The 21,354-nt window shown below is 42.6% G+C and overlaps 1 protein-coding gene across 3 annotated transcripts in view; it reads left to right on the top strand.

Annotated features, from left to right (window-relative positions):
- BANP (BTG3 associated nuclear protein) overlaps window positions 1–21,354 on the top strand; it is a 150,151-nt gene that overhangs the window by 64,523 nt on the left and 64,274 nt on the right. Inside the window, exons 8-11 of one of the 3 annotated variants that reach the window (XM_081872077.1) lie at window positions 4,805–4,972; window positions 14,394–14,524; window positions 18,670–18,741; window positions 20,853–20,897. In XM_081872077.1, the coding sequence (XP_081728203.1) occupies window positions 4,805–4,972; window positions 14,394–14,524; window positions 18,670–18,741; window positions 20,853–20,897 (416 nt within the window). Of the gene's footprint in view, window positions 1–4,804; window positions 4,973–14,393; window positions 14,525–16,982; window positions 18,642–18,669; window positions 18,742–20,852; window positions 20,898–21,354 lie in introns of those variants that run through there. The other 2 variants (XM_081872078.1, XM_081872079.1) reach the window with 2 other exon arrangements.

Genomic DNA, 21,354 nt, shown 5'->3' with positions numbered 1-21,354 from the left:
GGGAATGATAAACACACACACACACAGTTGGCACAAGAAATTTTGGTGCCTGAGGCGCATCCCCACCCCACCCCACCCCACCAGGGAAGAAGTGTTGAAGATCTACATTAGAAATGTGTGTGGGGGGGAGATCAAATTAACCTTACTCAATGGTTGAAGTGGAAATTAAAGGCCATTTGGGGGAGTGGGGGCTGCTTTGAATCACACTGGATGGGTGCAGTGCCCAGGAGACCCCAGAAGGCAGCCCCCACCATTTTTTTCTTAGGAGTGGGAGGAGAGCAGTAGTGCCCCCTACTTGCCAAGAGGTGGCATTTGGGTGGGGGCTGCTGAGGAGGAGGCAGATACGACCTCCAAGGAGGATGCTGCAACCGTCCCTGTTACCGTGGCTGCGGCAGCAGCAGTGGACAGTGCATTCCTTAGAGGCCAGATCTGCTCCCCCCGTGGATACGACTGCCTGAGATGATCACCCCAACTTGCCTCATGGGTGGGCTGGCCCTGCACACACACACACACACACACACACACACACACACACCCCATTACTGGGTATCCTATGACTATCCGTCTGTTTGGCTGTTTGACCTTTATGTGCAACCACATGTGCCATTTGAAAAGGGGTGAAAAGCAAAGTTCACACTGCAAGTGTTTGTGTACGGATTCAAAAAGTCCTTCCAGTAGCACCTTAGAGACCAGCTAAGTTTGTTATTGGTATGAACTTTCATGTGCATGCACACTTCTTCAGATATCTGAAGAAGGGTATCTTAAGAAGTGTGCATGCACACGAAAGCTCATACCAATAACAAACTTAGTTGGTCTCTAAGGTTCTACTGGAAGGAATTTTTGATTTTGTTTTGACTACGGCAGGCCAACATGGCTACCTACCTGTATCTAGAACTATGGAAGTGCACAGATTGTCTTTAAAAGTGCCAGCTGCAGGTTCAAGCAAAGTAAATAAGTTTTGCTAGTTTCATATTTCACTTTAGGCTGTGCCCATATTCATCCAGTTGCACTTAGGGATGGGAATGCACATACGGTAGATATGTACATTCCATTGAAAGTAATGCAGTGTATTCACACAGCTGTGTGTTCACGTACAGTCTGTGGTTTTTCTCCCTCTCTGCTTAGCTTGCACAAGCGTTTGCACACGTATCTTCCAATGATTACTTCCCCTCGCATTCCCCAGAAAGGAAATTTGAGTAGAATTGGACAGAAGGAAGGTTTGGAGCAATTATCCATATCCATAGAGCCACCAAGTGCACCTGATGGATCCCTTGTCAGTGAAGAGCAGCATAGCTTTGGTCAGGTTGGATACATAATAAAAGCTATATAAGCGCTTGAGAACACTTTCATCCTTCAGAATGATGGGTGGAAACAGGATTCCTCAGATAATTTAAGAGCTTTCCCTCCTACCTGCCACCTAAATCCCATTTTGAAACTGCCAAACATAATATTCATTGGTTGTTGAAGGTCTTCCTTTTCTGTCTTCCGCCATTGGACATTCTGTCTGTTCACCTTGGTTCAGTGATCGTATATGCATCTGGAATCTCTCTCTGGTTTTGCTGAAATTTTTGGTTCTTTCTCTTTGCCCTTATGCTTGGACTGATTCTACACTTCTTCCCAAAATTGGTACACAAGTCTGCAAGACCACTAAATGTGGTCAATATGTGCCTTCAAATACTTAAGTACATACCAAGAAATCCTGAAATCCCTGGTGGAGCTTACTTTTGAGTCAACATCCTTCTGAGTAAGATTGTACTGTTATGTTCTTTATCATATTCCATTATGACTGGGGGCGGGGAGGATTACACAGGTAATCCATTTTGACACAATGCCCACTCCTTTGAACTTACGACATCATGTAGCAGAAGCATTCCTGTGAATGTCAAATAATTGTATGAACCTGCTTTTAGACAGCAGATGAGAAAGTCCCTCCCTAGTCTTGATAAGGTCAACAATGTCATGAAGCATAGGTTCATGAATTTTAGATGGCTATGTTGTTCAGATTCCTTGAAAGAGAATTATGTTCGCGCGCGCACACATCCCACACCAGTTTTGGTATAAACTAAGCAACAAATACTTGCAATGCACTAACAATTATTCTCTTCAAAATGATTTCAGTATGAGAGTGATGCATGACCAGCACGGAAGAATTGAAGCCTCCAGGCAAAGGACCAGCGTCAGCCGTGTTTATGCCTCTCTTTGTTTTTTATTATTACTATCTACTGCTCTCTGAATTCTATTGTCAAATGTTATTAGTTTAATAAAAGAATTTGTTTTTGCCTTCTATGTTCCTTCTTAACGCAATTTTCTGTGTAACAGCTGTTGAGCCTGACCAACTGCTGCTTCTGGAAGGATTCTGTGTAAAAAAAAAATAAGAAAGGCCCTGCATGACCAGGCCAGTGGCCCATCTAGTCCAGCATCCTGTTCTCACAGTGGCCAATGAGGTGCCTATGGGAAACCCTCAAGCAGAACCTGAGTGCAATAGCGCTCTCCCTTTCTGTGGTTCCCAGCAAGTGGTCTTCAGAAGCATTACTGCCTCCAACTGTGGAGGACAGAGAATGGCCATTGTGGCTAGTAGCTGCTGATAGCCTTATGCTCCACGAATTTTCATTAGATGTCCATGTAGTGTTACCTACCTCTATCTACTTTCTCCATGCTATGCATAATGTTAAAAACTTCTATCACTTGCCTTAATGCAGAATAGCATTTATAGGTGCTATTGTTGTATTGTTCAAGGGAGCATGTTACATTTCATTCAGATGGACAGTATGCTCAATATGGGCATGAGGCCTGGATCTGTCAGCATTTTCTATCCTTTGGAAAGGGTTACCAAAGGGCTATGTAGGACCAGAATATTTATCTCTCTAGCCCATTATTGTTTACAGTGGTACCTCTAGATGTGAATGGGATCCATTCCGGAGCCCTGTTCGCATCTAGAAGAAAACGTAACAAGCGACGGCACGTCTGTGCACACGCGCGCCGCTTCTCGCCGCTTCTGCGCATGCGCATGATGTCATTTTGAGCGTCTGCGCATGCGCAAGCGGCGAAACCTGGAAGTAACGCCCTCCATTACTTCCGGGTTGCCACGGAGCGCAACTTGAACACGCTCATCCCGAGGCACATACAACCCGAGGTATGACTGTACTCTGACTGGCAGCAGTGGGGTTCAGGCAGAGAGAGATTCCTCTCACTGCCTGCTGCCTGATCCTTCTAACTGAAGTCTTGCTCGGCTTTGAACCAGAGACCTTCTGCTGATCCCTGATGCTGGCCTTGCCATCAGCGTATAAAGGATATGCTCTACTGAGCATATGCAGTCCTTTCCTGAAGGGAGGAAGCTTACCACTCTCGCTATTGCCCTGGGAGTCTCATTCCAACCTCTCCTGATGTCAAAATCTGCAACAGAAACTGCGTCCCCGTATTTCTCTGGCAGAAAGAAATACAGAAGTATCTTTTAAAATATGCTTTGCATTCCCTATGTATGGTATGATGGTGGAATCCAATTCTAGGCCCCTCAGTTCCTGGTGTGATCCTGGCATTCCAATGCGTAGCTCTGCCACATGTAGCTGAGACATGCCCTGCTATAATTTCTAGCAAGAAATTGGCCTGCTTATTGTGGGTACTGTGACATGATGCTTTAATTAAAATAGCAAGATGGGTTTTAACTGGGAACTTCTGAAATGCTGACTGTGTCTAATGCATTTGTTTTCCATTTATTTTTTTGATGGTACTCTCCTGGAAGCTTAAGCCATGGGTTCCTTCCACATTTGCTGTGGTCGCTCTCTTTTCAGACTCAGCCTTTGTTTAAACTATTGTCAGCCCTGGTGGAGCTGGCTGCAGTCATTGCTGAGGCAAGCATTGCCTAGTGTTGTTGTTCCTTCCTCTCAGTTGCTAAGGACCCCTCAGCTGGTAGCAGGATGTAAGACCTGCTTTTGAAAACATGGAACACTTCCTTGCATTTATCAGTTCTGCAACTGTTGCTTAGTGAGAGCGATATATTTCTCTTTATACTGGGCTAGGTTGGGTTGGGTGATCAGTTTGTAGGGACATGGAGAGAATCCTTTCTTCTGCCATGTGGAGGCAGCTGCAGTGGAGCAAATGTCATGTGTGCCACAAGTGGTAGCTGCTTTATGTGCATCAGGTAAAGTGTGGGAGTATTTTGTGTGGGGCAGTGTTTGGGTACGGGGCCTTGCAAAGCTGTCAAAAGCTCCCTCATCCTCAGTCTGGCCCATCTAGCCCATGCTCTGATTTGCATTTTCTCTCCAGGGTCTCCTTTAACTGGACTAGAGCCTGCAAAACAATATATGCAAAACAAATGTTCTGTCACTGAGCTATAAAGTTGCCCAGAAGAGTTGTGAAATTTCCTTCCCTGGAAATTTTGAAGAAGAGACACTGTGTGCAGTTCTGACAGGCCTGGTGCTCGTCTAAGGCATCCTGCTGTTGAGGGAAACTGGCTGTAGGCATCATCATGCTTAAACTGGTTTATTAAACATTCCAGAGAACTGTAGTTTAGTGAGGGATGCTTGGCATTTGGTAGTTATTCTCAGTGCCCTAACCAAACTGCATTTCCCATAATTCTTTGGAAGAAGCCGTGATTGCTAAACTTATAAAACATAAGTTTGTTTTCATATGAGCTCTGAGTGCCTTTGTGCTGGGTATGCAGGTATGATCCATATATTTACAAAATGGAAGTGGCAGAAGTTGGCTTAGGTGGCCATCACATGTTTCTAAATCTGCAGCCCATTAATTGAAGCCCACAAACTGTAGAATATGGATTTTGGCATTGTGCATTTTCTTTGCTTTGCAGGTCACCTTTTCTATAAGTTTGGAATCACAGAGTCTGACTGGTACCGGATCAAGCAGAGCATAGATTCCAAGTGCCGGACAGCTTGGCGGAGAAAGCAGCGAGGCCAGAGTCTTGCGGTGAAAAGCTTTTCAAGACGGACACCTTCCTCATCTTCTTATAGCGGCTCAGGTAAAAAGCATCCTCCTTTGCTGGAAATTAGCAAACTTCTGATCTTTCTTATTTAATTTTATTAGGGTTAACACTATTCTAAATAAAAATAATATCCCACTTTCCCTTCAAATAAAACTTAGAGTGTGAATATAATTAAGAACATTGTCAAAACACAATAAAAGAGCACGTAAACAACAGCAATAACAAGACAGCTCCTTGCTGCTGATGTATCCACGGCTAGTGTTCACTGCGACTTGCCACTATAGACCACCTTTCTCTTCCTGGAGAAAAGAAAAAAATCTTGGGATGCCACATCAGGAAGTGCATTTAGATATGTTTCATTTGTGTTTTCTTCATGTCAAATTTAGGAGCACTTTTTTATTTGAACAGCCCCTGCTAATATACAGGGGAGGGGGAGCTATTATCACTAAAACTAGGATCTTGCAGTGTCTAGTAAATACAGGCCACTAGATAAAGGCTGTGAGTTTTTACCCTAGTCGTATGTGTTCCTTTTGTTAAATGTACTGCTGCTCCTGAGGAATTACTCCTGTGGATGAGCTGAGGGTTGAGTGGGGTTTGTGGGGATATCTGAATAAAGGATCCCTTAATGTTGCATTCCAATCACAGAAGAGTTTCTATCATGTATTGTTATTTTGACCCCTGATTATTCAATGTCAAGTTTGTTTATACTATATCTAACTTGCCCTTCTCCAGCTCGTCCAAAGTTCTGCCATCTGTCTCCGCTCTCTCCTTTCCACAATGTGTTTCTAGAGGGTATTGAGTGTGTTCCTTGTTTGCCCACATGTAGTTCATGAATGCTTCTGCCATGATAAATCTGTTAGATTTTGTGTTGCAGGTGTTTCATGGAACAATTTATATTTATCAGTGGTTTCAGTTTATAATAGGAACCGAGTCAGGCACATTTTATTTATTAGGATATGCTTAATTTCATTCAGAAAAAAACCTTTTCCAATACTACCACCCCTCCAAGAAATGTACACATTCTCACAAATCTTGTGAGCTGCTCAGCTTTCTACATAGATTTAAGCATGAATGATAAATGGCAAAATATTGACCCAAGGAATGTCCTCTCGGGACCCTTCTGGCTCATGCTTATATTAAAAGCAGGGCTGTGGGATGTTTGTATATCATATATTAAAAGCAGGGGTTTGGAATGGAGCCGAAAAGAGAGGAAATAAGTTTATTTGCCCACATGAAGGTTTGGGTTACATGTTAACACTAACCACTGTATAGTAGGCAAGGAATGACAAAATCTGCTTTCGCTGGAAAATTCTGATATATGATCAACTTGATAGCCTTTACCCAAATGACAGCTAATTAGCACTGTGTCCTCACCAACTATATCTATGGTGGGGATTTTTCTTCTAAGCTCCTACTTCTTTGCTTTGTGGATCCAATAGGCATGTACTTATTTGTCTGTGCATGCTGATGATACGTACACTGGAAAGTCTTTTTATCTGTAGGATGATGTTGGAACCACACACCAGTATGGTCCTATTAGAAGTGTACCAAGAAGAAACTCACCTAGGGGTGGCCCTCTCTCCAGCTACAAAAAAGACACCACCACAAATGTGCCACTGAGACAGTTTGCAAATGGAGCATGTAGGTTTTTCATTTTCTCTTCCTGCTTTTATTTATTCAGTTAGTTAGTTAGGTGAAGGCATGTTAGACAACTGATAAAAAATGGCAAAATGTGGGAATTAAAATAAAATAACAGCTGCAGAATTAATGCAGCAGCATTAATTTTAAAACAAAAATTTAAAAGGTATGCTTTGCATTTCTCCCTAAAAACTTTAAAGTGATGTGCACATTGGGGCTGTAGTGGGAAAGGCCCTGCTTCTTGCTTGAAGTCTTCTATGGCCTGGTCTAAGCATGTAGCAGAATGGAGTGGTAGAGTGCTGAGAAGAGAGAGTAGACTCTCGGGGGGGTGGGGGTGCGCCGTTTAAAATGCGGCACCTTCCCCATAACAAAAACACCCTGCAAATAGAAAGCCCTCTTTCCATAGAAAATACTTACCACACAACTCACAGCTAAACCATGGCATTTATTGCTACATGATGTGGGGATATCAACCATCTGGATGACTTTAAGAGGGGATTCAACCAAATCCACGAAGGAGAATAAAACCCATGATAGCCCATATGGAGCCTCCAGGTTCAGAGATGACATACCTCTGAATCAGTGGCTGGTGGACAACATGAAAGAAGGCCATTGCCGTCATGCCCGGATTGTGATCTTCTCAGTTGCTGCTGTTTGTCTGCCATAGGAAGTAGGATGCTGGACAAGGTGGACCTTTGGTCTGACACAGCAGAGGTTCTTCCATTTATTAGGAATGTAGGAAGCTGCTTTCTACCAAGCCAGTCCATTGGTCCATCTAGATCAGTAAACAGCGTTGTCTACACTGTATTGGCAGCGGCTCTGCAGACAGGAATCCTTCCTAACCCCACCTGCAGATGCCGTGGATTGAACCCATGACCTACTGAATGCAAGGCAGGTGCTGTACCACTGAGCTACTTGAAGCAAGATATGGTTGCTTCTTGAAGAGCAGGCATCCCATGCCATGTAGCAAACCACTTTTGAAACTACACAAGTAGCTTGTACTAGGACTGTGTGTGTGTGTGTGTTTGTGTTTTCATGGTACTTGAAGAGAAAAAGTAGAAAGTGCCACTGGGTCTGCCTGTACCCTTGGGTGTACCTGTAATAGAACTGTAAAACCTAATTGCTGTTTCTCAGGTCTCACAATTCACCAGTCAAGTTTGTGCAGGGTTAGACCAATCTGATGGTTGTAGATGTGCCTTGTGAAGTAGAAGCTTCTAGCACTGAAAAAGAAGCTGGGAGCACCTGAGAAACCATGTGAGGGGTACTCCCTGCATTAAACCCGTGTGAGTGAAGCACACCTTTTTCAGGTGCAAAGTCCCAGATTCCATCCCTAGCCATTGCTGCTGGAGGATCCCAGGGTTACATAAGACCTTGAAGAGCTGCTGCAGTCAGATTAGACAACACTGGGCTAGACATGCCAATGATCTGACTCAGTATAAAGCAGCTCCTTTTGTCACAGTGCCAGTTCTGTTATAGTCCACTTCAGATCAAAATTTGCCTGCCTCACTCAGTTGGTAAGGCTGCTGTTGACTCTCCTTTTTAGGGCCCATGCTTTTATCTTCCAGCCAACAAACTTGTCTTTCTGATGCTCACACAAGATAAGGGGGGGATGATGGATGAGTATAGTAGTAGCATTTACTTTCTGTGACCAGTTTTGGTATGGAAAATAGTTGTTGAAACAAGAAATGTTTTGGAAATCTCACTCGACCCCGAAAATGAGCCTGCAGGAGAACAAAAGAAATGGTAACGATCCAGTTCACAGAACAATTTTAAATCCAATACCTAAATAAAGGAATAAATAAAAATAGTTATTCTGACTGTGTTTCTCTTGATGTGGAGGGATGGCTGGATTGGGCTCTAACCAAATGGGCCCCCTGCCATGATTTTAATGGTCTGCTGCTGCCCTATTGTGTAAAGGGGGCCTAGTTTGCTCTCTAAATGACCTCTAGCTTGGAACAGCTCTATCCTGTTGACTGGCAGAAAGGAGGATAAATGCGAAAGGATGTACCTAATGGGATGATGGCAAATCTGATAGCCCGAAGCCTGAATTTCAGACCTATAAGATTTTTCAGTACAGTACAGGATCCCCATGTTCTTTCATTCCAAAGGGACAGCCATGTTAGCCTTTACGGTGCTGCAGGACTTGCTTTTTAAACCCTGGCATCAGGCCCTGGCGCTAACCTGTATGGCTGATAGACCTGTGGCAGATTGAGTAACAAAGTGTAGGACTGCTTCCATACACTTATACCAAGCTTAGTTTTGGCCATATTGGTCCCAATTGGCAGCCATCAATCATGGAACTAAATTGAAGAAAAGCTAATGTGCAATTCCAGGCAGAAAATGCCCAATGAAAATAATGTAACTCCCCACCCGCCTTGCTGTCGTGTCCTTCCTCCACCCACCCCACAAGATGTTTATTAAGGTTGCTCTCTGTTTAACTGACTGAGCAAGTTTACAACTGTCACAAGATTTACTAGTTTATTCTCATAGTAACCAGAGCTGGGTTACCCCCCGCTCGCCCATTTCTTTTGGCACAGTTGCTCTAAAAATATTGCTTTTTGTGCTGGAGGTATTGATTACTGTGGTTTGGGCTGTGTTCCCCAGAATCAGGCTTCTAGCTTCTGCCTTTCTGTGTGTTTTAGTTTTGTGTTTTTCCTGATGGGGGTGGCAAGAGAGGCTGCTGGAATTATTTCACCAGGTACCCTTTCCAATAGCTCATTTTTAAGAGCCAGGAACAGGGCTCGGATTTGGGATGCTGCTTTCCTCTCCATCTTTTAAAATTTGCTGTTGCAGGCACCCCCAAATTCCCCAGTTAGGTTTGATATAGCTCAGTGTTTCCCCAAATTCCCTTTAGTGAGATGTGCTCCTCTCCCACCCAAATTAAAACTGGAGGTACTTTTAACTCCATAAAAAAGTGAGAGAGTATAATAGACCCCCTCCCCTAGTGCCTATATGTGAGATCCTGTGCTGGGAATGCTACCTTCAAGGGCTGGTAATTCTGCACCATGAAGAGTAATTGGATGACCCAGTCACACCAAATGCACCAGACCCTCCAAGTGTCCCTATTTTCCAGGGACACTCCTAGATTTACAAAAGCCCCTCCAGTTCCTGATTTGATCCCAGAATGACCCTCTTTTCCTTAGGCCGTCCCTATTTTCATAAGAGAAATGTTGGAGGGTATGAATGCACAGATTCAGCATATAAACCCACTGACAATGGAAGCTTCTTGAAAGGAGACAAGACTGGAGGAAGTACTTAGACTGAGTCACAGTGAGCAGCCCGGACTCAGAGTCTTTAGTGATGTTCCTAGCACACTTGTGTGCCCCTGTAGAAACGGTAGAAAGAACTGCAATGCCTTAGGGCAGGCTTGTATTTGAGCCATCACCTGGTCCCTTTTCGTCAGCCTGAGGATCACAGAGTCAGGCCGTTGCTACAACTCTGTTTCCTTCTTTAACATAGAGGCAGGGTTACAAGGGAGCAGGATGAAGTGACATCAGTGAGTGGAGGAACCTGGGGCAGTGTGCAGGAAGGCAGATGAAGGGCAAGCTGGTGGTAGTTCTTTTGCTAAATCCATTTTTATAAAACATCTGTGTGAATGGAGCTGAACTGCCAGCCAGGACTCATTTTTGCAGCTGAAGACACATAAGTCAGCTATGCACAAAGCTGCTCTTGGTCCAAGAAACCAACTTCACCCGTTTACTAAAAGGAGATGACTTTGAACAGACGTGGGGTTTGCCATGGTTTTGAGCAGCTGATTAATATCAGATGGTCTTGGGAAGACAACTTCTGAACTTTTAGATTTTATGGGGTTCTTTCAGCCCCTACATAAACCTTTAGAACGATTAGGCCTAGATTATTTTAAGAGGCAATGAAGAAATGGAAAAATGGAAAAAGCTATGTGGCAACAGCCAGAGGTTTCGTCTTTGGGGTGAAGAATGTTCATATTTTCACAGTTTGAAAGCTAAAAACACTCACTTTTGAAACAGTTACTGTCAGGGGCTCAGGAGCAGAGGCACAGGGGAGAGAGGAAATGGAGAGCGAAGGGGAAGAATCTGAGGGCAGTGTAGGAGAAGATGACAGTGGCCCGAGAGATTCCATGAGCCTCTCCAGCGAATCAGAAGATTCACAGAAGGGGGCGCCGGTGGCCAGGGCAAGGGGGGTCCAAAAGGGGACACTCCAGAAGCAAGGGGCCAGCGGGGACTCCCAGAGCAGCAGTTGGAGATCAGGACCAGCTTCCCCACCAGAGCGTAGTGGGGGGGAAGAGTCCCAGATCTCGGGGCCAGCGTCTCCCCCAGCAGGGAGAGAAGATGAGTCAGGGCTGACCACGCCTCCATCGGAGAGTCAGGGAACGGAGGGGAGGTCAGGTCCAGCTAGCCTCCCGGAAGAGGGAAGTAGTGACAGAAGCAGTGTAACGGTCAGGAGGAAGGTCACTGGGTTGGCGCGAGAGCCAAGTTCAAATGTACAGGCGCGCGGGACAGCAGAGAACCCGGATTGGGAACCAGGTCCTAAAGCCCGCCGGAGGCAGGGGGAGGAGTCAGGGGACTCAGCGTCAGAAGAGTCCAGAAAGGGGAATGCCCCAGCGGACAGGAGGACCCAGAGGAGGAGAGAGCAGAGGAAGAGGTGGAGCAGGTCTAGAGTCTTAAACTGGTGTCAGAGGGGAGGAGATTCAGACGGAGCTTCGGCGGTCTAGGGTTTAAGACGTAGAGCTGCGCGCCACGGTTTTGAAATAGAGACTGAACTTCAATAAAGACTTTTGTATATAACAACGACCTGGCGTTGGTCCTCTGTGAGCTGGGACTTCGGGCAGCTCTGTCAGTTACAAACTGCTTTTGTCTGACAAATCTTCCTGTTCTGACTTTTGAAGGAGGTGTACCTTTTGGAGACAGGCCACAGAAGTGTGTCTATGTCTACAATGAATATTTTTCCTAAATGTTTAAAACTAGCTTGATGAGTATCATTTTTTAAATGAAACAAAATATCTTTACCCTGGCTTAGTTCTTCTAATTCATTGGGGCCCCTGTTTTGAAATGAGAATATTTTAAAGAAATCTGACTATTGCAGTTTTTCTCTCTACTTTGTTATCCTCTATCTGTAGAAATTCAGGACCTAGTTGCTGAAGGGCTGTTTGATTTTTGGCTGTTCCAACACTTTTCTGGAAAGAAGGATGCTGCAGATATAAGCTTGTTACCTGCATTGCCACAACAGTGTTCAGTTGGGGTTTTTTTTTACACTGGCCCAATGTAATTTCTGTTTTATAAACAGCACATTAGAATGTTTTAAATACAACAGCTCAGCTGCAGAGTCTCCTCCAAGCCATGGATTTTTCAGTATATCAAAGCTGCAAAAGAGATTGCTTACATTTTGACGATCTGTAACTATGGATGTGTCCCTTCCATTCAAGCCACCTGCAGTATTCATATTCCTTTTTATGTTGAAAATAAATAAATTTTACTTCTGCCTAGTCTCACAGTTTTTTTTTATGTGGTGGTGCATCCGGCAATTATGTATGACTGATGATTTTAGGGTTTAGATATGGATAAATCCTCTCTTTCCCATTTCTATCTAGGGCCATGACATTGCTGACAGATGCTGAAATTCTGTTTATAAGCAAACTTGCTTCTTTCGAGATGTAGTTGTGAATGCATGACTTTTTTTTAGTGTTATGTTTGCGGCATTCACCAGTACACTACTTCAACCCAGGGGATGTGAAAATAGTGTTTAAACATCTGTAGAGAAGCAGCTGGCCAGCAACAAATATGGGTCTCTTTGTGTTGTTCCATTACAAACAAATGTCAGTGCTGCTTTAATGCGCTGTAGGTCTTCTTACTCAAGCACATTCATGGATTAATGGGACATTTCTGGTCAGTAAGTAAACCTGTTGGGAGTCTCTTTTCTCAGGAGCACAGCACCACCAAAAAATGCAGTTTGAACATGGGGAGGGAGCTAGCTCAATGCTGAGGATAGCTCCGTTGTCTGGCTCACACTCATCATGATAAAAACAATGGCTTAAAATGGCATTATAAAACCCAAAACAGGCTATGCTGGTAAATGCAATTTAGAAATATACTTCCAAAATGTAGTCTCATGTCCTGCCACCAATATATGTTTGCCCAAACAGGAAATACTTGCTTTTGGAAGATGCCTGCATTGCAACTCCATTGCTTATTTTAATGGCATATGTTTGGTGCATAAATAGCATGACTTAGTATGCTCTTCTGCATTGTTTTGGTAGACTTCAGGTTGTTAGGAACGTATTCACCCATTTTTGTACATGTATACTGTACACACACACACACACAGAGAGAGAGAGAGAGAGAGAGAGAAAGAGGGAGGGAGAGAGAGAGAGAGAGAGAGAAATAGGGAGGGAGGGAGGGAGGGAGAGAGAGAGAGAGAGAGAGAGAGAGAGAGAGAGAGAGAGAGATGCATGTAGTTATGGGACTTCCCCACAGTACAATTCCAAGCTGCTACAGAATGTAGTTCTGAGATAGTAGTAAGTGAATGTGATGTGGAAACATTTTCTACATGGATTTAGAAACACGGGGGATCTGACCATCTCTCTTTATTTTGGAATCTCTAACAGATTTAGAACCCCATTTTAATAAAAATGAGGAGTCTAATAATATGTTCCATAAGCTGCTTGAAAGCATCTCCTGCTTTTCATGTAGATTATAGGTGATGCATTCCCTTCGCTTCTTCTCTTCCAACTCTGTACTGAAGCAATATTAAATACTTGGGCACTTCCAAACTGGCAATCTTTTTATGAGTGAGACACTTTTTTATGCTCTCTTTTTTATTATAATATTTATTGAACATTTTCAAATATAACAGAAAATAGAAAGAAGAAAAATAAAACATCCATTTTATAACCTTATTTTCATTGATATCCTTTCAGGACTTCCCCGCCCCACCCCCTTTTGTATTCCAATTCCTTCAAATAGATTCAACAAGTTCTTACCCCAAATTTTAAACTTATTATGATTAACCCAATGTTAAAAATGTTTTTCCATCCCCTAAAATCGACCCCGCTCCCTTCCACGAGTTCCCCTTTTTAAATGCAGAACAGGTTAAAATAAAAAAAGATAGAAAAAAGAATAAAATATAGTTTAACACCCTTTGGATTCCAATATCCCCCCCCCTTTCCCGGTTGCGTTCCCCAGTGTCCATCCCTGCTGTCATCCTGGAGATCCCACATCTAGGCCGAAATCCTTCACAAGTCCACTTTGCCGTCTTTTTAATGCTCTCCTTCAGTTGTGTTGTGAGTTTGGCACCTATTGGGAGGAGGGAAAAGTGGGAACATTTGAGATTATAGATTTGGACACGCAGACTGGCCAGCTGTTAAGTTGTAGGGTGGGTTTGAACGGCATATTGGAAACATGAAGTCACAACTGGATGGACTCAAAGTAATCAGTGCATTGAAGAAGAAAAAAAAGGGGGGGGGGAATAAAACTTGCTTTCCAAATTGGAAACTATGTTAATTGATCTGGAACCATTCATAGGTTAATAAAGCAGAGCTGGTAGAAACGTGAACTTACAGAAAGTTTAAGTTTATGCAGCTGGGCGAAAAGGTGCCTTATAATCTTTTATCTCCCCAGGAAGTGTACTACTCAATCAGTCAGTCTATCAGACATCATCAGCTCCACACATTTTGGTTAGCCCTTTTCATTACAGATGAAGGATCAATCCCTTTCTTTTAACTGCAGTTCTAGAATGACCAACAGCACCTTCCTCATTCTGCTTCCCTTCAGTTTCCAAGTGTTCTTAATGGCCACAAGCAGACAGATTCCTAATGAATAATTCTGAGCTTTGGTTTGTTTTCCAGAGAGTGCTCAGAGTACCACATCGGCACCAAATGAAATTCAGGCCAACCAGCCACAAGCGCTTCACTACGCCCTGGCCAATGCCCAGCAAGTCCAGATCCACCAGATAGGAGAAGATGGCCAAGTCCAAGTAGTATGTACTCATTCTTTACAATCTCTTCTTGTCTCCTGAGCAGCTTTCAGTTTTATGTACTTGCAGCTTAGCTTCAACTTTTCCTTATTTCCAAAAATACGTTTTGTTTTGTTTTGTTTTGTTTTGTTTTTAAATAAAGTATATTCTGCTGCTAGTTGTACGCATGCAAAATATAGATGCACCACTGATATGAATAACTAGTGATTTTGTGTGGATATATGAATTTTCATGCAAATGATCACCTACACTTTCCAGTTCTCCCTTCCACATTCAGGGCACATTCACAGTGGATTATGCATTTGCACCCCCAGCCCCTGAAGTACCAGCAGTCTGGAAATCCATTTTAGATTCATTTAGCCTCATTTTTTCCAAAGTGTGTTCTGAAGCATTTTTCAACATCTGTTAGCTGAATTCCTTACATGTGTATCCATTTAAATTCATGTATATAAGCAAAGCTTATAAACATTGACATTAAATTCTTCTTTCAAAAAGTTTAAATAAAGTTAACACTTTGACCCAAAACCCACAGAAGACAGGAAGTTTAAAAGTTAAGCGTGACACTCTTGCCATTACTCAAGCTTTTGTGTTTCTTTTTTTTAAAAAAAATGATTGTGCTGGTGGGCCATGGAAAAGCTTGCATTGGCTTCTGTAGCTTTGCTTCATATCATTAAATCAAATGCAATGTTGCATGGAACTTAAATATGATCCCCACAGTTAGGTGGAGGGAATGCATACTTCTCCTACTGATATTTTCATAAGTTTCCAAGTAGTGTAGTTTTCTCCAGCAGTGGCGAATGTGATTGGCAGACAACTAGTTCACCGCGGTTGGCGGGAGTACTGTCCCTTCTAGGTCCAGCAGGAAAGCTCTCAATCCTTGTCGATCCCACTTTAGTCTAAAGCTACCAGGCCAGTTCAGTAATCCCCTCACTCATCCACAGACTGCGGGGTGGTTTATCCATTTGCGTGACTTGGGGCTTTATTGTTGTCCACTATATTTACATGTGAGGATTTTTTATAAAAAAACAACAACCAATAACAACACCTGGGTATATATGACTCACACTTTACTGCTTTTCTGTTTTGAAGTTCCTTCATGCTCAGACCTGTGATAGCAGCAGTGCTAGCATCTCCACTTAGAACCAGGAGTGCCAACTTGCCCCCACAACTGTGGGTGCCAGGGATCATGGTGCTATGCAGCTGCATGGCCCTGGCACCGAAAATTGTGGGTGCCTGGCCCCTTCATGGGGAATTTTGTGGGTGCTTGGGCACCCAGGGTCCCAGGGAGTAGGCACCTATGCTTAGAGCTGAGATGGCCACTTGTTTTGTGATGGCCTAGAGACTGGCAACATCTGGACCTGGTGGGAAGGTATAGAATATGAGTGGCTCACAGTGTGAGGAACATCCCTCAGGTGTGTAGTTTATGTGCAGCCATTTTGAATGAGGCTGGCTTTATATTTACGATGAGCCACTTCAAAGGGCTGTACATTCTAGCCAGAAAATAGTCAAGTCAATCCAGTACTTGAAATTGCTTGTACATCACTGCACTAAGAACTGGACTGGAGTATCTTCCCTCTGATTCTTTTACTTGTACAGAATATTTGAAGGTGTCCAAGATAACAACAAAATAGGTTTTGCACACATGAATGAACAAATGATTTAAATGAAGAAGACTTTTTTCATGCGTACCATGGAAAGCCCTTTTCCATGTCCATCATGATCCACTGAGAATGTCCTATTGATTATTCCAGTTCTGTGCCATATCCACATCTTAGGGATAAACTAGCCACCTTGAGCACCCTTGGATGGAAAACTGGAGTTTAAATTTACCATGTTGAATAATAAACAAACAAACAATATGAAATGGTTGTGAAAAGGACGTCCCATTTAGTTTGCTATTTTTCATAGCAACCTATTCAGTTCAGGACTATGGCACAGAGTTAGGATTAAAAACAAAGAACAGAAACACATTTTTCACCCTTGCTTGCTTCTCAATGTAAACCACCCCTCAACATTGCTATTTGCCAGGGGTGGGTGGAGGAAGAAACATACAGGTATGGAAACCTTCCTTTTTCCCACCTCCTTTGAAAATTTTGTGTGACTTGCAAACAGCTTAATGAGATTAAAATAAAAAAACAAAACCAACCCAACCAAATGTTTTGAACATTTCCCCCTAGAAGCCAGTAAGAGCTTATCATTGTGAAGGGAAGGCGATTTAATCTCGACATGGATTGGATCTGTGGTCTAATTTTATATACAGTTCCTATTGTCATTTTGATACTTTCGGCATGCTGCTTCTCCCTATAAATAGACAGTTTCCTTCCAAAGGAAATGAAACTGTTTGAAATAGAAGGGCCTGTGTTTCTTTGAAATTCATGTGCAATTGTTCGTACGTTATAATATAAGGAAGGCCTTTGACAAAATTCCACATGGATATCTTTAATCTTGGTTTCCTACACAGGCATGTGAAAATGAACACAAAAGACTTTTACAAACCAAAGTAGCAGCCAGTTTGCCAGCAGGTAAATTTCTCTTGCAAAGGGCCAGTCAGGATTTGGGAGGAAGTTTCTATGCCTTCCTTGATCATTTTTTTTTCCTTTTTAAATCAAGTGATATGCTTGATTTTATTGCCGAGGTAGTTGTACAGGTCAGTGATGTATAGTAGCGATTTCTTGAATATATTAAAACTCTTCAGGCTAGATTCTCTGCAATTGTTATCTGGCACAACTTCAATAGAGAATGATTGGACAGCTGCCATTCTACACCAGTGGAAATGTTGTCCTTTAGTGTTTGTGTGTGTGGGGGGGGTAGTGCTCTTCTCCTCTCCATACAGAGCAAAGGGCATAGACAATTCATCACATGAATACTGTGGCGGTAATTATTCAGTGATGGTGGCAGTGATCTTAAAGGGAAGCTTTCAAGTATACTTCTCACCCTGTGCCAAAGCCATGGTGTTCCTAGTGAGCATTGCTTTGCGATAATTCTTTGTGGGGTGGGAAATGCCTGGATGGTAACCAGTGTCATTTGCAACATAGGGTTGGAAATACAAGATGTGGCAAACATTTAATTAATTAATTAAAAAAACCCCATTCATATCTGGCTTTCAAAGAAATATCATGAGACTCTGCAGAACAATTAGACAATGGAAAAATGTGACAATAAAAACTATCAGTAAAACAGCAAAACATAACTCTTGATTACAGTAACCAAGGATGCCAGGAGCTGGTATTAACAGCCAGGCCAAAGCATTGGTGCTGTGTATCAGTATCAGTATCAAACTTTATTTCGGTCACATATCAGCATAAGATAAAACATATGGATAAACGAAACACATAAGACTTAAAACAGGTAAGGGATAAAAGCTAATAATTAAAAGGTGATGATACCATAAATAACTTAAAAAGATAAAAACAAGTACAGATAGTTGTAAGCAACTTTAAGGGAGGGAACCATCTTTCTATCCCTTTAAATATTTTGTCCTGTTTCTCAGCATCCTATTGCAATTAAAATGTTCATGAACATTCCATGGCACCTCTGTAGCTCAGCTTTGTTGAACCAATCCCTCCCTCTCCCTCTCCCTCTGTGTGTGTTTTGTTGGGGCAGGGGTTGTTTCAGTATTGTCAAATCAACTGAGGGCCTGGGATCTATAACCTCTTGTTTTAATACAGTAATTGATGCAGGATGACTGTGTGTTCAAGTGCTTGTCCAGTAGTCACATGCTAGGAAAGTTCAGGATGTACCTGTAGCTTATTCTCTCCTTATGGAGGGATAAAGCTTTCCTAAAGAGCTTGACCTTGCACTTCCCAAACAAGCCATGCCTCAGTGGATATTTTCCAGGCTTTATACCAGGGGGACAACTCTGAATTCTCTACAGGTATCTAAATTATACTCTTCCTGTCACCACCAGAGTCAGAACATCTCTAGATACTGAGAAAATAAAACCTTGGATGATTTAGTCATGTACCACCCAGGGCTCAGCAATCTCATCTGTACTTGAAATGGAATGCTGTAAAAGTGTGGGTGCAGCAAGTATTCCGGAACAAGAGGCATTGACTTCTTCTGTGTCTGCTGAGTTGAGTTGCTTTGAGCCTATTGTATTCCACTGATTTTGACTGATGCTTCTTGTGTTTCTTTCCCTCCACTCATGGATCCCACAGGGTCACCTCCACATAGCCCAGGTGCCACAAGGAGAGCAGGTCCAGATCACGCAAGACAGCGAGGTGAGTCACAGACTGAGTGGCCAGCTGGGCAAAACCTGTCCTGCAGTTGTAGTGATCTTACAATTCTTAGTATGGCTAACATGTTGATAGAGAGAGGCAACAAGGATGAGGTTAAACTTATGGCATTGTAAAGGAAAGCAGCACATTCCAGTCCTAGGCATGCACCATTGAAATTAAGATATGTAGGACATTGCATATGCCCTTAGTTTATTCTCCCCACCCTTGGTTTCCAGCTGTATTAAAAACACAGCAGGATGAACCAAGAATCACATTCCACTTTATACATTTTTATACACAGATCCACACTTCTTTATAATGTAATGTATGAGCATTCATGCAGGGGTTTCCTTTTCAGCTCAGTACACATGACTAGAAGCTGATCTGTATTTGTGTCTTCAGCTATTTTTGCTTAAAAGGTGAAAGTAGGAAAGAAGTGCCAGAAGCTGCTCTAAAACTATGTGTATTCAGAACTAGCCATGGATAGCCTAATGATAGTTACACTAGATCTCATGTGGTGCTGAGGAAACTCCAGAGAGGCTTTGTCTCTTGCGATGTTAACAAATTACGGGAAGAGTCTGTTCCTGCACGCCCATATGACTTAAGAGGGAGTTGTCTTGGACATGAAGGAAAGCAGGATCAGGTCCTTCTTTCATCCATGTGGATAGAAAACATCTGGATTGGAGTTTATTCCAGTTTATCCTCCATTCCTTTGGATGGAAGCAGAATAGTTGCTGACAGCATGAAAAGGATGACAACTGACTACCCCCCTCTTAGAGGAATACTCATTTTGCCTCTTACATGTGAAAAATCTATGGGAAATTACCTTTCCCCCTTTCCCCTTGCCTTGTTTCAGGCAGCTACTAAGAGCGTAATTGCAGATTGCATAGAAATGTCTTCCTGTGCTTCATTTCTTCCTTTATGCTTCTAGACCCAGAGGCTTCTCCCAAAATCGGCTGCAGCATTTAGAATCTTTTATAACTGATGTCTTTTGTGACTTCCATAATGGAGCCCCTGTTTGCCTGTGGAACTGAGTTTTGACAAAAAGAAGAGAAATAGTTGCTAGCTAATAGAAATGACAGCCCCAGTATAGCAAATATTGTATCCATTTAGGAGAGTTGCATTCTGTTCCAGCCAAAGCTGTGCCATATTACTCTGCTAATTTTAGGCTGATAGACATTTTGATTTTAGGTATGTCTGCGTGTTTGCAAATCTGAGCAAATAAACAAAGGATGCTATTGCTTAAAAGCTAGAACAAACAACAACACTGTATGTTGATCAGCCATGCTTTCCAGAGAATCACCAGCAGGGCTTTGCACAGTTTGCAATGCATGAACAGAGAAATTCCTGTTGGGTATAGTTTATAGCACCCTGAAGTTTTCGGCTTTTATTAAAAGCAACAATGAAGTTTCTAGCCCTCATGGCTGCAAATAAAGTTCAAAAACTTATGAGGAATGGTAGATAAAGCCTTAGAAAACAGAAGCAGTCTGAGTAGTTGTGATGTGAAGCTGCACTCCTAACCTCCCCATAGCAGGTAGCAAAAACTGAACACTTAATTCAGGCAGTGACAAAAGTCTGGTGCCCCCGCTTTGGGGGGACATGCAGCTGTGCTTGGGAATAGTTGCTTAGAGCTGGGAGATTTGTGGTGGGTTTTTTAAAAAGTATTTTAATTTTCATTGACTACCAAATGCTTGGGAGGAGAGATAGGCTATGGCAGAATAGAGACCCATAAGAGAATGAGCAGGATGGGAAGTTGAGAATTTAAAATTGCATTTAAAATGTTGTATAATACCACTGTAGTTGAAAAGTGAGCAGGACCTAAATAAATAAATCAGCTCATTTGCTTAGTTTATTTAGATGCACCATTCTTGATGCAGATTATAGACATTTATAGCCATTAGCCCTGTCCATGGGGAGGATAGCTTTGTGTATATAAAACAAGGGTTTTATATGGTTCTTACTGCCAGGCACGATAATTCACTTCTAAAACTGGGTGAATTTCCTTAAGTAAAGTAATGAAGAACACTCATAAGGTACAGAAATATGCCCTTTCTGCAGTTCTGCCTTCCTCTTAATTCCTGGCTTACATTTAATGTATAATTTTTTCCCCCCAGGGTAACTTGCAGATACATCAGGTTCATGTCGGACAAGATGGCCAGGTAGGGATTCACCTCTTGAATGAACTTCTAAGAAGCATTTGTGATCTTGTTGGTGGGAAGCACACTTTTCCTACATCCCCCTGAGACTAGGCAGTGGGGGTTTTTTATGTAAACAAATTTGAAATGTAATCCAGCCTGTAGCAAATGTGCCTGTCTGACATCCTTCTGTCAGTATATCTTAAAACTTCCTTGAGTGCTGGTTGCCCTGGTGTTGTGCTGAATGGAAAGGATGTTCCTCCTTCCTTATCATCGGCTGTCAGCATGGCCAGATGTGATCAACAAACTCTCCAGACATGGGGATGTTTGATGCTAAGATGATAACGGACACTTGACTTAATCACCATCGTGAGAAAGAGAAGCCTTTCCACATCTGCTTTCATTTATTTCAGTAACTGCAAACTTTTTTCTGTAATTCTCAGATGCTTGGGCATATGGTTAGGGATTCTGCACATGCTTA

Source organism: Podarcis erhardii, assembly GCF_964252035.2.
Source record: "Podarcis erhardii genome assembly, chromosome: 7".
Lineage (NCBI taxonomy): Eukaryota > Metazoa > Chordata > Lepidosauria > Squamata > Lacertidae > Podarcis > Podarcis erhardii.
This window is presented reverse-complemented; position numbering and strand designations above follow the sequence as displayed.